The following is a 16448-nucleotide window of genomic DNA, read 5'->3' on the forward strand; positions in this document are numbered from 1 at the left end:
CCCCAGCTGAAAGATAACGGAGAAATAAGAAGAAAGTAACATTGTACTGCACCTATTTCAAATTGTGACGGCTGAGGCAGGACCGTGTGAGGGGCTGTAACGAAGTCGGCAGGGAGTTACTAGTTTGGACTTCAGGGAAGAGAGAGGACCGGAGCAATTCCTAACCATACAGGAAAATCAAAGAGCAGAGTTGAGCGGTGAGTAAGATGAGGGCAGTCAGCAGGCCTCAGTGAGGTTCTGGGTAACGAGCTCTCCATGATTGTCAGGGGCGGATCTGCGAGCTTCATTGCGCAGAGTGCTCGCCAGCCAGCTTTCCTGCTCTCCGTCCACCAAATGCCAGGAGTGTCCCTTCCAAACACCGCAACAACCCAAGCCCGTGCCTGCCATCGGTACAATGGCCCGGATGCAGCAGCATCCTGCTGGAGCCCCACTGAGGTGGGCTGTAAGGACACCAGGCTCAGAGGTGCTGGCTTCCCAGACTTAGAGAGCTTCAGGAGGAAGAGGAGGAAGGGAGTCCCATGGTACTCTCTCTCGGTTTCCCCTGCCACCACCATCCCTGGGGCCAGAGGGACTGGGCAGGCAAGGACAGACCTCATCCTGCCCTCAGCTTCCTGCATGTGCAGAGCGTGCAGCATCAGCTAGGTTCAGCCGGCATGGAAGGCAAAGTCCGAGCCTGGAAGGTTGTCCTCCTGGTTCACGTCACGTTTCACATCTCAATTTCCCCTTGTCTTCCATGCAGTCCCAAGGGAGCTGGACACCTGTCTAAATGCTGCTGCTCCTGTGAGCACGACCCCACCAGCAGTTCGGCCAGACTCCACAGGGGACAGCAGTAACTGAAAGGGATATGCAGAATCCCGGGGTGGGGCGTGGCAGGTGAGGGTGTAACTGCTCATTTGCATATCATGGTCCACAATGTTCTAAAGAAATGTGCCTAGCTGAATTCTTGTAGGTTAAACGCATGATGGATCCCACCAGAGAAGCTCTGGAAAGACCAGGGGTTTGACAGATGATAAGCTGAAGTGTCTAGAAGGACACCCCAGGGTTTGTATAGGATTGTCTGATGTAGCCAATGATGAGTGAACTCCCGGCTCTGGAGATGGCTGGGTCCCGTCATATGATGGTGCAGCCACAGCAGTACTGCTCAGGGTAATCGACCACGTACACTCTGTGGTCCGTGCCGTAGATGTAGTAGACGTAAGTCTGTCCTTGGTACCAATAATGCACTTCTGTGAGGGGGATCAGCTCAATGGTCTGGCGCTGGGGAAACAATTGCCCAAGAATAAACTTCAGTGCTCTAGTCAAGTCAATCGCCTGTTCAAGAACCTTCGGTGGCTCCCTACTACCTATGGAGTGAAGTTCACACTCTGGAGTTGGCATTTCAGCTCCCGTGTGCCTTTCTAGGTGTATCTCCTACTACACTCCTTCATGCACACTAAGCTCTGCTCCAAACGGACTTTTCAGCCTTAGCAACCATCTGATGCTATGTTTCACGGAGGTACATCCCCACGGGAGTCCCGGGATGTATGGTAAGCCTCCAGGCAAATAGGACATCTTTCAGGAGCATTACTTTTTGGGGGCGCCTGGGTGGCTCAGTGGGTTAAGCCTCTGCCTTCAGCTCAGGTCATGATCTCAGGGTGTTGGGATCGAGCCCCGCATCAGGCTCTCTGCTCAGCGGGGAGCCTGCTTCCCTTCCTCTCTCTCTCTGCCTGCTGCTCTGCCTACTTGTGATCTCTGTCAAATAAATAAATAAAATCTTTAAAAAAAAAAAAAAAGAAGTGTTACTTTTTAGATGGGGAGGAAGGGCAGAGAAAGGTGGAAGATAAAGTCATTTTAACCATCTCTACATTAATACAGCCATGGAGATATTAGGGAGTAGCTTATACAAATTGAATTAAATTTTAAAATAAAACAATGACATCAAAGAAATTCCAAAATCTGGTGGTCCACTTCAGGCTTTTTTTTCTCAGGACACTCTCTACCTCACCATGGTCTTGCACTGACCTTCCTCTGAAGGCCTCTCGTGCTCTGGCATCTTCTCGGAGCAGTTACTCTTCCAAAACTGTGGGACCCCCAATGGAATGTGGAAGACCACCTTGGGAGGAGAACACTGGCATCCTACTGAAATACCCTCCTTCCTCTGCTTTGGGTGCTGCTGTGTTAGGACAACTACGGGCAGCGGACATAGGAAAGCTACTCCTTATCACCGAAGCTAAGCTTCATCAGGGATGTCCTGTGGTCCAGGCTCTGCATCAAAACCCCAGAGTTCTTCTACATGAGAGGCTTCTTTGTCCCAGACCCACATCTAGGGGTCCACACACCCAGAGGGAGGTAGTGTAGATGGCCCAGGGTTAGACCTTCTTACTTCAGGAAGTTCCACTCCTTGGGGACAGTTCCAAGTCCTGTCACCATAGGTGATGGTCCAGAGGCCAATGGGAAAGGGGAAACAGACCAGGCAGGGGATTTTGAGAAGCAGGCTCCCCACTGGACAGGAGGGGCAGCCGAAGGGCATTGTGACACTGTGGCAGGAAGAGAGGACTTAGAGTCAAGGACTGCCTCTTCCATGAAGGTCCCAGCATGATCTAGTGTTTGCTTGTTCTAGGAAATGGGAATAGAAGCTTCTAGACCACAGAGTTGTTGAGAACACCAAATGAGATCTGGAGACTTTCCATATGCCAGAAAGTGGTGTCTACGTGGTAATTTTGGAAATCAAAGGCAGAAGACCCCCTTTCTGTTATGGAAGACACAAAATGGGCACCAGGAGAAGGCAGGAGCCCATATTACTGCTCCAAGCACCTGGGCAGTGGGGGTCAGGGTCACTCTTGTTTCTAGACTTTTCTGCCAAGATCAAATGGAAAATGATACTGGTTCCAACCCCTCCTGCCTCCATTTGCTTTGCATTCAAAAGGCCTCCAGGTCTGAGGCTACAGACTGATTAGGACATCAGCTGTCATCAGGTGGCTGCCTTGTAATCAGCCACAGATGTATTGGCACACTTTGGTCATCCCCCCAGGACGAGCAGTTTCCATGTCTGAGAGCACTGGAAGAGGGGAGGGGACACATTGTCATGACAGGTGTGTGCTCAGGCTGCCTCCATGTGCTAAGTTCTCAGTCCTGAACAAATTATCAGCAAGCATCTTTGTCTACAGATGCAGGACCAGAAAGATTCACAAAAGAGCCACTTTCTCCCACGGCACTCCCTTTTAATAAAATCCATCCACCTGTCCCTGGTTTACCCTTCCCTGCTCCAGGACTGGTTCACAGGGGGCTTGTGTTGCCCAAGACAGGACTGTCCTGTAGGGGACAGTCCCCAAAGATCCAGGACTACCACGGACACACTGTGTGGTCTTGGGCAGCTCATTTCCCCTCTTCAACCTCAGTTGCCCCAGCTGCCAAATCAAGGGCCCAAAAAGGACTCACCATTTGAGTTATTCTGAGTTATCAGAATCAGAGTTATATCTGAGATAACTCAGAATAACTACCAGTGTCTGCAAGCTGCTAAAATCAAGCCCTTATCTTCTTCCCATTCCTGGAATCAATACCCCAAAACTGGGGGCTCTTTGTGTAAACCACACCATTAATACTAATGAGGCAAGAGCAAAGTCCCACAGGGATGATGCTCTGGGGATTTCCACGGACTCTGTTCCTGTCTCACCCACATTCCTGCACATCTGCTTCTTCACTGCTACTCACAGCCCATTGTTGTTCCGCAGGATCCTGTCCTTGAGACACAGAACCCCCCTCACACACAAGGAACATAACGTGCCTGGGGAATTGTGCCCAGTGATTGGATGATACCAAACAACACGAGGCCAGCCCCCTCATCTCCAGGCACACAGTTGCCGTACTCAGAGCTTCCATGGGATGGAGCAGTGATTGGACCTTTGCCACACTGCACCCTTCTGTGACCTCTGCTCCCCACTCCTCTGGCTCTGGATCCCTTCCTTCTTTACAAGTTTCTCCTGGGAGCCCTTTCTTCATAAATGTCCTGCACACAAGCTCTGATCTTGAAGCTGCTTCTGCAGCCGCTAACCTAAGGCCACGTCCAACCCACCTCATTTTAAAGATGAGGACATTGAGGCCTTGAGAAGGGAAGAGCTTGGCTTGGAGCCATGCGCATGAGTGAACCTGGGACGTGACTGGTCCCTGTGATGTGTCTGGCCCCAGCTCCCCCTCAGTGGACGCCCCCGTAAACCCTCACTGGCTTCCAAGGAGTTGTGTATCTTGAATGCAGTGAGTAGTAACATTTGGCTTGGAGCTAGGAAGTGGCTTCTTCTCCTGGGCTCTTCCACTAAGCAGCTGTGTGGTTTCAGGTAAATTACTTCCTCTCCCAGCTGTAAACAGCATGGGTTGGGGGCTAGGCAGGGGTAGCTGATGACAGCCTACATACCAGAGCCAACCCATTAGCCCATTCAGTATTCCCAGTGTTTTTAAATTTTTGTTCTCCGTATCAAAAACTTGGAAGATGTCATATAAAAATCTGGAGTTTCAGAGATCTGAAATTGCTGCCCTGAGCCTACACCAAGATGAGTGGTGGCCCACCCCTTTGGACAGATAAGGCGGCTCTCCCTACCGTGGTAGCACCGGCCGTGGCAGGCCTTTAAGGTTGCAATGCCCCAAATCCATGATTTCTGAGGCCCACTGCCGCTCCAAGATGGCTATCACTACTTTTTAGTTAAATGCACCCTTCTCTCTCCTGCAGACAGGGGAGATGTACAAAGAGAGAGAAAGAGAAATACTCATTGAAAAGGGACCAGAAGGGGGTCGCCTGGGCGGCTTAGTGGGTTAAGCCTCTGCCTTCGGCTCTGGTCGTGATCTCAGGGTCCTTGGATTGAGACCCACATGGGGCTCTCTGCTCGGCAGGGAGCCTGCTTTCTCCTCTCTCTCTCTGCCTGTTTGTGATCTCTGTCTGTCAAATAAATAAATAAAATCTTAAAAAAAAAAAAAAGAAAGAAAGAAAAGGGACCAGAAGGAAAGGCACATTTTGAGCACCAGGTTCCAAGCATTTAAAGCAAATTATTGCATCTCTACCAAACCCTGAGGTGGTGCAAACATCTCTTTTTCACTGGTGAGAAATCGGACTTCAGGAAGAAGAAGTAGCTGGTCCAGAACCACAGTGAGACACAGAAAACCAGGATAAAAGCCCAGCCTACAAGACTTAGGAAGCTCCAGCGCTCTCTGTTCCCTAGCCAACCCCCAGCTCCCCGCCCCAGCCCTGTGCTCCCATGACCCCTCAAAGCCGCAACAGGCACCACCGCCATCTAGTGGCCATCCCAACACAGTACCAAAGCAACCCTTAGGCCTGAAACCATTCCCCCGACAAGAGAAGGGGCTCTGAAGGGCCGGACCCCCGGTGCCAGACTTGCCTAGGACCCCGAGTCTTGAACTTGTCCTCTCCCTCTCTGAAAATTCTAACCCACGGGGTTAGAGTCAAAATCATGCTGAGCTACAGTCCTGCTTGAAACCCTACAGTAGCTTCCCCGTTGCTCTCAGGATAAGAATCCTAATCTCTACGCCCAGGGGTCTGCCCAGGGGTCCCACCTGCCCGCGGCCCACACTGCTCTGCTCTCTGCCCTCCGGCCACATGGCCTCTGGTCTGTCTCTAGTACTCCCCCATGCCCCCTTCCGAAACTGAAACCGGGACTCCTTTCCTCCACCCTTACCCTAGCTGGCGCCCTTGCTCTCTTCTCGGAAAGGGGACCCTTGCCGAGGGAACAGCGCATTCCTTCATGTGACCAGAGAGTTGGCACCCTCAGAGCCCCAGCCCGGCCCCCAGAGCCTCCCGACAGTCCCCAGTCCCCACCTCACTCACCTGCTGAAGGACTCGGGCGCGGGAGGTCAGGGCGGCGCTGTGCTCCGCGATGCCCCTCTGCGAGGCCAGAGAGATCTCCCACAGCGGGAAATCCACAATGGGGTACACCTGCAGGAGAGATGCAGCCCACCTCGCTGGCCTGGCCCAGGGTGTCCGCACTTGGAGCCTTGCGGCTCTGATTCACAGGGGCTGGAAAACGAGCCCAGACAGGGTGGGGGGGAGGGCCGGAGGCCACCCGGTGAGTGCGTGGGGATTGTCTAACTTCCAGGGAGCTTTGATTACCACCCTGCCAGCTCAGGAATTCCAACCAAGAAAGGGGGGCTGTGGACAGAGCACTCCTTCACCTGCAACCCACTCTCTCACCCAGCACCTCTCTGCCACTATCCCACTGGGGCGGGGGATGGGGCTTCCTGGGGACATGCCCGAGCTGAGCCTTTAGGAAGCCAGACTGGGGCAAAGAAAGGAGGCTGAAGATGATTATACCACCATAAAAAAGCAGGAAACCCTGCCAGTAGCAACGACAGTGATGGACACTGAGGCCTTATGCTAAAGCAGATAAATCAGAGGAAAACAAATACTGTATGATCTCACATGTGGAATCTAAAAAACAAACTCATAGATTCAGAAACAGATTGGTGGTTGTGGGGTGTGAAATGGGAGAAGGTGGTAAAAAGGTACAAACAGAGTTATAAAATAAGTAAGTCCTAGGAATGGGACTGATGTACAACGTGGTGACTGTAATTAATATTGTGTTGTATGTGTGAAATTTGCTAAGAGTCTAGATCCTCAAAGTTCTCATCATGAGAAAATAAAATTTGTGTATGGTGAGAGATGTTAACTAGACATTGTGGTGATCATTTCACAACACATACAAATATTGAATCACTGTGTGGTACACCTGAAACTAATACAAGGTATGTTAATTATGCCTCAAATTTTTTTTTTTAAGATTTATTTGTCAGAGAGAGAGAGAGCACAAGCAGGCAGAGTGGCAGGCAGAGGCAGAGAGAGAAGCAGGCTCCCCACTGAGCAAGGAGCCCGATGTGGGACTCGAACCCAGGACCCTGGGATCATGACCTGAGTGGAAGGCAGCTGCTTAACCAACTGAGCCACCCAGGTATCCCATATGCCTCAATTTTTTAAAATACAAACTATAAAGTCAAAGAAGCCAATGTGAAAAGGCTACTTATGGTTAAAAGAAAGAAAGGAAAAGAAAAAAGAAAAAGGTAGCTGAGCACCTGACCCTCTTAAAGAAAACATGCCCTCTCAGACGTCCCATAAAGACTTAAGTTCCCTGCCAAGGCCTACAGCAGAGGTTGGCAAATCTATAAAGGGCCACTTAGTAACTATTCTAGGCTTTGTAGGTCATAGGGTCTCTGCCTCAACTATTTGACTCTGCCCTTGCATCAGGAAAGCAGCCACAGATAATATGTAAACAAACAGGTATGGCTGTGTTTCAATAAAACTTTATTTATAAAAGCAGGCCAAGGGCCAGTGTTTGCCAACACCTGCCCTACAGGACCCTCCATGATCTGACCGCTGGCACCTCTCGGGTCTTAGGTCCTTGCTCTGTGCAACTCACATCCCTCCTGTCCCACCCTCTGCTGTTCCTTAAGGCCTCTCTCTGCTGGACACCTTGGCTCCAGAAATTCACAGGGTCCACACCCCAAGGGCACTGTCCTGGTCTTTGCCCCGTGTCAATTCCCAGCCACCAGCCGAAACCACACCCATTCCTGTCTCTTTCCCCTGCTTGCATGTTTTCAGTGACTCTTACCACCGTCTAACATTGGAGTGAAACATTATTACCTTTTCCCTCACCAGACTATGAGATCCACTGGGGCAAGCGTTTGGTTTTACAGTATCCCCACGACCTGCAATAGTGCCTAGTATGGGAAGAGGGTCTCAAGGTTTGTGTGAAGATGTGGGGGGAGGAAGGGAGGGTTTGAGCATTCGAACTCTGCAGCCCTGTTCCAGCCCAGCCTGCCTCTCCAGAAGAATGCAGCCCTCCCCCTAGTGGGGGGGCGGGGGGGAATGTGTAGGTGGGAGGGGAACCCAGCTTCCCTTGTGATGGTCTTTGAAGCCCTCCTTACCATGGTGTTTTCATCCTTAAAGAGGCTTTCTCCTTTGGCTTTAGCAAGGAGTTCCCCAGGGCAATTCAGGCGGTGCTCAGACACAAACTCAAACAGGCTGTTTTTCCTGGAAGGGGAAAAGATGAGGAATGGAGTACACAGTATGAGGGTAAGAGCATGGGTTCGGAATCAGGCAGACCTGGGCTGGAGGGTTGCATTACTACTGCTGGGGCCTCGGGCAAGCTCATGAGCATCGCCACCTGTACCATGGGAAAACAGGTAAAGTACTGACAGCTCTGTTCTATTAGCTCATTTTGACCTCACCTGTGAGCACTTCACACCGTGCCCCCCCAGAAGAAACCTGGAATGCATGGGAGCCTTTCCTGACTTGGGGATTTAAGATCTAGGGACTCTTTCCAGAAGGGAAGGCCCAGGCATTGAGTGGCTGCCTGCACTAGAAGGCAGCAATGGCAGAATTTGAACTCAGGTCTGTCTGTTGTAAAGCCTGCCAGCATCCAGCCACCCCGTCCCCCCACCCCCAGCCTTTCCCAGGACCTTTCCCCTTCCCGAGGTGCCTGAAGCCCTTTTCTTCCTGCACAGGTCCCTGCACTGTGAAAGCCCCAGCCAAGTGGAGTTTCTCCGCAGAAAGTAGTCCTGGCCAAGTCCCCCAGTCACCCTCACTGAGCCACAGTATAGAGACACAGCCACATACCACACGATGACCAGCTGGATAAAGTGCAACAGCTTCTTCTCCCCTTTGCAGGTGGCACAGGTCTTGCTGCCCCTCCCTGAGCACGTGCTGCACCTGAGAGGGACATGAGGTTAGCACCACTCGGGTAGTCAGGGGCTTGGCAGCTTCTACAAGGCTCAGGCCAAATCCTTCCTCATAGAGGTGGACTAAAGTGAGCCTTAATTGGTTCCCCCTGCCCACCATCTAGACCTCCTCCTTCTGGTGGCAATGCCCCAGTTTCCCTTTGGCGACCACTCTTTTCCCACCCTGACCACAGGAACTGTGGGCTTGCCCCCACCCCTTCTATGACCAGCTTGGGACCTGGGCTTAACCCATCAGCTTATTCCATCTGTCTGGCCACAGTGGCTGACACAAAGAAGAACACACGACCCTTGGGAATGCAGTGAGATCTGCCCTCGAACTTTTTTGTGAAACTATCAGGAAAGGGATATCCTTTTTGACTGAGGTTACTAAGCTTGGAGCTGTTGGCTGTCCCCTCTGTCACCACAAGAGACAGCTTGCCTGAGAATGAAGACAACACAAAGGAAAGCAGGGTAAAGGTGGAGACAGAGTCCTGGTGACATTGTTTAAGCATCTGGATCCAGCTGAACCTGAAGCCATCCCAGAAATATAATACCAGAATTTTCCATTACAAGGGTGGAATTTTTTTTGTTAAGCTCATTTGAAATAGGATTTGTGAACAAAAGAAACCTAAGCTTCTTTCCAAATCAAAGACCTTCTTTACCAACCACAGGTGGCAGGTCTGCCAAAGCTTTGCTAGCTGCCTTCTTAGAAGGATGGCCTGGGCCTCAATGAACCAAAAAGTATCATTAACCAACACAACTTTGTGTAGTCTCACTCTCTGGTTTCCTGTTTCCCTTTCAAGATTTATAAATACACTATGGACATGATTTACAAAATGCAATGAGCCACTATTTACAAAGCCCCATGAACAGAGATGGAACTTTGTTGATTGTTTAGTCAATCAACAAACTGTCCTTGACTCCTCCATGCAGGCCCTGCAGTGAGTTATAAATAAGGGTTTGCCTAGGTCCTGATCCTCAAAGAGTTACAGATCTCACCTTCAGGTGGTTTTCTGTGTTCATGTCCCCAGCATATAAGCAGGAAGACATCTCCCCTCCTTAAAGCACCCCCTTCCCTTCTTCTCCACAGTGACTCTTCCTTACGTCTGACCCATAGATTGCCAGATGAGTTCCAGTCTCATCTCAAAATAGCAAGCCTGCAGGAAAGCTCACCCACTCTACAAATATTTCCTGAGCACCCGCTAGGCACAGCACTCTGGGGCACAAGAGTGACACAACAGGGCACCCGATGCCCTCCAGAAGGGCAGACACTGAAAAGCAAGGAAGCTGGTAAGTGAGAGTCCTTCACCTCAGGGCTGGGGAGACCCACTCGTACCTCCGCCTGCCAGACCCCGAGCACATCGGACACCTGCGGGACTGCTTGGCTTTGCGCTTGGCTCCACTGCAGGACGGGCACCTCACCTGCGGACACACCACAGCCTCACAGGCCCCCGCTGGCCTCTCAGAGAAGATGAGCAAAGGGCACCCTGAGACCCGCTTCAGATCCCAACCTGGTGACCTCTAACAAGCCACTTCCTCTCCCTGGGCCTCAGCTCATTCATTTGGAAGACGGGAGGGGTGACCCTTGTGTATCTTTGTGCCCCTCCAGCTGCAGCCTTCAGAGACATGACATGCTCACATCTGTGTTTCTCCTGGGACACCAACTTCACCTGCTCCTCTTGGGCCCCACAACCCCTGAGACCACGTCCTGACCAAATGACCACGGCCAGAGGGACTGGGAAGAGAGGGGCAGGCTGGCTGAGCTGGGGATGAGGAGCTTGGTCTTGGAAAGTCTCCCAGGCTATGCTCCCACTGTTGGCTCAGAGTGGACTCTGGAGACCTTCCAGGAAAAGCCTGGGGGAGGAGAGAGGGGAGGAAGGAGAACAGGGGTGGAGAGAGGAAGAAAAAGGCCACAGGTAGGGGTCCAGGAAGACCAGGAGAAGGCATATGGCAAGAGTGAGGGTACAGGAGACAGAAGGCTGGGGAGCCACCAGTGGGCCCCACCAGTGACACGTGAGTAGGCGGAGGAATGCACACAACAGGCGGAAGGTGGGCATCCAAAGTGTGGAAGGGCAGGTGGGCAGAGAGAAGGTGGACTAAGGTGTGGCTTAGCATGGCAAGGGGTCAATATGTGTCCAACAGATCAGAGTGAAGGGGGAGAGCTGAGAACATGTGAAGAGTGTGGGCTTCCTGCTGGGAGGGTCAGCAGGCCTGGAGGGTTTTGAAGAGAGTGCTTAACTGGAGAACCGGAGAACCTCAGAATGTGCCCTTATTTGGAAATAGTCTTGGCAGGTGTCATTAGTTAAGACAAAGTCATGTTGGACTAGGGTGGGCCCCCACAAGGAGGCCTGAGGGGATGTGGGACAAGAAGCTGGCGGGGTGGCTCAGGGCCTCCAGAAAGAACCAGCCCTGCTCACACCTTGATTTTGGACTTCCAGCCTCCAGAAACGTGAGAGAATAAATACCGCTTGTTTTAAGCCCCCCAGTTTGTGATAATTTATTACAGCAGTCCTAAGGCACTGACCCAAGACCCCTGTCTATTCTGTTTCTCGGAGCCCCCTGAACTTCACCTTCTTAGACTCATCACCGTATACTACATGTGCTGGTCACCTGTCGGTCTTCCCCAAGGACAGAGGGTCCCTGGTAGGGAGGCCCCCAGGTCTGAGTCCTCTTACAGAGGCCCAGCACTGAGCGGGGACTCGGTCTCAACTAATGTTTAGAGACAGATGAGAAAAAGAAGAATTAAAATCATGAACCATAAACCATCAAAGGGAACAAAAGCCAGTAACAAACACCCAATCCAACTTTCCCATTTTATAGGTAAGCAAATAGAGGCCAAAAAGGGAGGATGACTTGCCTCAGGTCACACTGTTAGTGGAGGAGCCCCAGGCCTCCCCAGCCCAGCCCTCCGTCCCCGAGGGGACCCTCTTCCCACACGATCATTAACACCAGCAGCCACCCAGATGGGACTCACCATGCCTGCCCCGTGGCAGCAGCTGCACTTGTAACGCCCACGCCCATGGCATTTGTGGCATTCCTGAAAGTGAAATGCTCTCCTTGGCTCCAGTTTCCCAAACACCAACGCCTCCTGATTTCACCAGCCCCACACCCACCCCATGGCATCACCAGGCCCAGCGTGGGAAGATGGCCATTCTCATTTGCCTAGGATTCCCAAGGGCCTTGAATGCCAAGCCAAGGAGATCATGTTGCCATCTCCTTGGGGCCACAACCCAGTTGGTTCTCCAAGCTCCATGTCCTAACTCATGATCCCAGGCTAAACCACAAAGGCCGGTGTCCTTGGCCCATTGGGTAGCTAAGAGGTCTTTAAGAATAGATACCCCCCCCACCCCAAAAAATGCACAGCAGTTCTGTGGAAGGCAACAAGCTGGCTATTGGAATCTAATTCCTGAATCATTCTTGAGAAAAGAACGGAACCCTCTCTGAACCTCAAAAAGTTCTCACTGTATGAGGCTACGAAAACTCAGAGGGGAAAGTTACATGCTTGAATCAAGTTCTAAAGTGTCAATGAGAACATGATAGGAGATTTCTCTTCTGTGCTTCTGTAATCCATTAGGTTATCCTCACTTCGAGTCGTGATTATACTTCTATAAAACGGGACAGAAGTCAAATTCTGTCCCTTACTGACTTTGCTGAAAATCCAAATAATGCTTGAGCTTTATTTTATATCTGTTTCATTCAGCACTTCCGCTGTTTACTGTCAGGCAAAGATAAAAAACAAAAATAAATTTAAAATACTCCGACGGTCTAGGAATGTGAACACTCACTGGTTAAAGCTGGTGACGGTTTTGTAATCAGAATCATCCTTTCGCTTGTGACTACTCCTTAACAAGCATGGAATTTTATATGGGTCTGTAGTCCATGCTCTGGGTTTCCTTAGAATTTGCCTTACTGATAGCCAAGTAATGAACCACCGGCCTGCCTTCTGGGTTCCTCTCTAAAGAGTTAAAGTTTGAGGAAATATACATTGTCTAGGAAACCAGCTCAGAGAGAAGGGCAAAGATGCCAACAATCACGTTACCTTGACCAGTGACGAGTGAGGGACTTGAAACTTCCTCGTGTCTTCCTGAAACATTGGGGGCACCTGGACTTTGATGTCCCAAAGCCTGGGGGAGGTCCCTCTTTGCGGCCCATCCACTGACTGGTCTGACACAGAAAGAGATCATTGTAAGGCCGGTGAACAGCTACAAGGACAAGCTTTCATTCGTTTACCAAATAAGTATGGAGCCTGCATTGATGCCAGGCATTAGGCAAGAGTCTGGGCTATGGGACAGATAGAGAAGGAGCCCCTCGGAGTCCATGCTTAAGCACCCAAGTGCTGGAGTTGAACAGACCTACCTTACCTCTCCAACCGTCAACTCTCTCATCTCCAAATTGAGGGACATATAGGGCACCCACCAGATAGGGTGGTAGTGAAAATTAAATAGATGGCATAAAAATGCTTAGCATCAGACTGGCCCATGCGAGGGATCAGTAACAAGAACTACCATCACTATCGTGACCATCCCCACCTCCTTCTTCCTCCTCCCCACGCCTCCATTCAAGCAGATAGGGCACAGTGATGACCACCATACGATGTCACAAGCTATGCGAAGTGCTTTGGACCAGAGCTGCATAAACTCAGAAGACTGACTCCTTCTATTGGAGAAGCGGTCAGCAGGTGAAGAAATCCTGAAAGGCTTCATGAAAGAGGTGACACGGGAGATGAGTCTTGAAGGATGAACCGGAGTGGTCAGCAGAGAAGCAAGGGCATGGGGCTTCCCAGAGAGAATGCTCAGCCTCCAAGAGGGGTTCAGCAGCAGGCAGGATGGCACAGTGAATGGGGTCCTAGGGACTATGGGAGGCACTGGGGGTGGCCTTGAAGGCTGGCGGATGTCCAAGCACACATGCTGCCTTTGTCTGCGACCAAAGGCAAACCCTGGACTTCTTTAGGTCCTTCTGCAAACCACTTCCCAGACAGGAAGGATTTGCTGAGATTAGCACTGGAAAGCCCGAGATGAAAGCCCACCCTCTCGTGTTACAGGAGATGGGAAACCGAGGCTGCAAGCCGAAGGGTATCTTATTCAGGGTTAGTGGCTAAGATATGTCCTGATATTTTCCACCAGCACCTGTCAGATTTGCTCCCAATTAAACTGATTTCACTTACTAGTAAAGGGTTGAAATGTCCATTCACTTATTCTGGATTCGGTGAAAGTCTCTAGTCGATACTACAAAGGAAAAAAAAAAAATAGCATGTTCACACTCATGCCCTCTGGGAAGACAGCATTCTACAAAATGAGGAAGCTTCCCACCTGCGGAGCCTCAGAGGGGAAGTGGAAAAACCCCACTCCCAGCACCGTAGGCTGCTGAGAACAAGCTGGCAAGAATGATTTCTGCTCTAGATACCCCCAGACACCTGCAGGGAGATCAGTCAGCCCCAGGAAGTCTCTCCTGACTGGCTCACAACTGCCGCAGCGTCAGCCTCTGATTTCTTTATACCCAGAATGTTCTACAAGGCCCCCTGTGGGGCAGCCATTGCCCTTTGATAGATGGAAGCCAATGGAGTCAGCTTCTCCAAACGTCTTCTTAGGAGGAATTTTTCTGCCTGATGTCAAGAGCCTCCTTCTTGATCTCATCCACAAAAATCACAAAACAAGAACGGGTCTTGGACATAAGCTGGCTCCTCCTTTGACACTGGAGGAAACAGAGGCTCAGAGAGGCCGGTTGACTTGCCCAAGGACACAGAGCTCACTGGAGCCTCTTCCCCCAGCCTCTCATTCTAACCATTCCCTGTGAGGCTTGTGTGTTTTCTGTGTCATTGTACACCCACCAGAGGATGGTTGTGCCGGTAGGAAGTGTGAACTTAAAATCTGTCCCATGGCCTTGTCTATCCAGAGTTTCAGGCCCAAGGGTAATGAAGAAATGATTCCTTGGCACAGATGGGACTTGGGGGATCAAGGAGACTAGGTGGAGGCTTCTCAGCCCACCCCTCCTGGTTAGTCACGTGTTTTTAAGGACATGCACTTTGGAGCCAGCAAACCTGAGTTAGAGTCCTAGCTCTGTCACTTCTAGTTTTATGTTTGGGGCAAGTAACCCTTCAACTCTCTAAACTTCCAGTTCCTCCCCATGAACAGGTGACCGTCCTATCTACCGTGTAGGGTAGCTACTGAGGACCTCCTCAGATGATTATGTGATATACCTCCCACAGCGCCAGCACATTCAAGCTTTTCAGTGGACCACAGACCAGAGAAGCAGCAAAAAGGGTTTTAGAGTCACCCCTCTTCATAAGCACCACTCCCCCCAAGACTCCTTTCTCCATTTGACATCACACAAGCTACTGCCCACCCTGGACCTAACCTCTGAGACACCCCTGGGTGCCCACCAGGCCCAGGCCCCCTTACCCTGCAGAGAGTCTGCTGCTTGAGCTCCTGGATGATGAGGTCACCAGCGGCCGCGCTGCCGTAGCAGCATTTGGAGCTCACAAAGCTGAGAAGGGCTTCCCGAGCCACTTGCTCTGTCACCATAGGGATTCTGCTGGGGACAGAGCACAAAAGCAGGGTCTCTGGAAAGGGCCTCCAGCTCCTCCAGGTCGGCCAGCCCCCCTTGATGCAGATGGAAACTGAAGCCAGGAGCATGGGAAGGGCCTGCTGTGACCCACCAGAGCAGTCAAGGACTCGGGGCTCCATCTGAAGAGGGCGTCTCTGGTGCAGGGAGCTGTGTGAACAGACGCCCCCAGCGGGGACACAGTTCTTTCTAGAGGACAGCAAAACTGCTTTAGCTGAAGTTCAGGGCTCACAGAAGGGCTGAGAGAATCTCAGAACTCACACACACACACACACACACACACACACACACAAATTTAAAGATGGAATATACATTTTACATTTTACATTTACATCTAAAATTGCCATTTTACAGATGAGGAAAACTGAGGTATGCAGAAGATATCCCACAACTAGAAGGAGGCAAAGTTAGGCTAGACCACATGCCTGTCCTTGGAGACCTTGACCTCAGCCAGAGGAGCTGTGAGCAGTGTTCATAGGAAGACCCCAGCCAGGAGCTACCTGATGGTGGTCCCACAGTGACCACCATGAGCCTGCTGGGCTGCAGCGGCAGTGGGTGTGAAGGGACACAACCAGTGGCCCCTTCCTTGACCTTCTCTCTGGATGCCTCCCCTCCTCCTAGAACACCCTTCCCCGAGGCCCAGCTGCCGTGTCCCCTCCTAGCGAAGTCCTCTCCTGCCAACACTTCCAAAAAGCAGGAGTCCTCTCCTCCTTCTTCCTCCCTCTCATCTTCACTTACTTTTCCACACTAGCCCGACTCCAAACAGTAAGACCCTCTCATGCAAAGGGATGTCACCAGCACCCCTGGCCTGGTGGACCAGAGGGACCTGTGTGCATGCAGGAGGTGTCAGGCCCAGAATGGCCAAGGGGGCTCCACGGAGGAAGTGGGGTCTGCCCTGGGCACAGGAGGTGGGCAACCAGGTAGGAGAAGGGGAGGTGCTCCGGGCAGCAGTGGGGCCAGGAGCGTCCGGAAGACTCCCTGGAGGCAGGACACAGCCACCCAGCCAAGACGCAGGACCCAGAAAGGAGGGCTCCACTTTCTCTCTGCACAAAGCAGGCTGGAAAGCCGGAGCTCTGTCCAGAGTCCTGGGTCTCTTCTTCTGTAAGGGACTAGAGAGTAAATATTTCCGGTTTCCTGGGCCATACAGTCTCTGCCTCAGTCACTCCCTTCTGCTGGTGTAGCACAAAAACTGCCCC

The 16448-nt window shown here is 51.5% G+C and overlaps 1 protein-coding gene across 1 annotated transcript; it reads right to left on the bottom strand.

Annotated features, from left to right (window-relative positions):
• Positions 1-905: 905 nt before the first annotated feature.
• Positions 906-15323, bottom strand: LOC111144307 (ssu-2 homolog (C. elegans)). Its single transcript, XM_022498548.1, has 9 exons — positions 15090-15323; positions 13856-13916; positions 12731-12855; positions 11666-11728; positions 10028-10113; positions 8591-8683; positions 7900-8005; positions 5810-5917; positions 906-1257 (listed from the first exon to the last, which is right to left on the bottom strand). Exons 1-9 carry the CDS (start codon positions 15321-15323, stop codon positions 1111-1113), a joined length of 1023 nt encoding a protein of 340 aa, XP_022354256.1. The 3' UTR covers positions 906-1110.
• Between the last annotated feature and the right edge of the window lie 1125 nt (positions 15324-16448).

The sequence above is a fragment of the Enhydra lutris genome, unplaced genomic scaffold (assembly GCF_002288905.1).
Source record: "Enhydra lutris kenyoni isolate GAN:26980312 unplaced genomic scaffold, ASM228890v2 scaffoldscaffold10, whole genome shotgun sequence".
In the NCBI taxonomy this organism is placed as follows: domain Eukaryota; kingdom Metazoa; phylum Chordata; class Mammalia; order Carnivora; family Mustelidae; genus Enhydra; species Enhydra lutris.

Bases quoted from the DNA above. Each gene is read 5' to 3' on its own strand.
- LOC111144307 (XM_022498548.1), bottom strand. From the start codon at position 15,323: ATGCTCCTGGCTTCAGTTTCCATCTGCATCAAGGGGGGCTGGCCGACC. The intron at 13,917-15,089 runs GTAAGGGGGCCT...TTTCCTTTGTAG, and splicing joins AGCAGCAGACTCTCTGCAGG to TATCGACTAGAGACTTTCAC. The intron at 11,729-12,730 runs GTAACGTGATTG...TTTCACTTTCAG, and splicing joins CTCACTCGTCACTGGTCAAG to GAATGCCACAAATGCCATGG.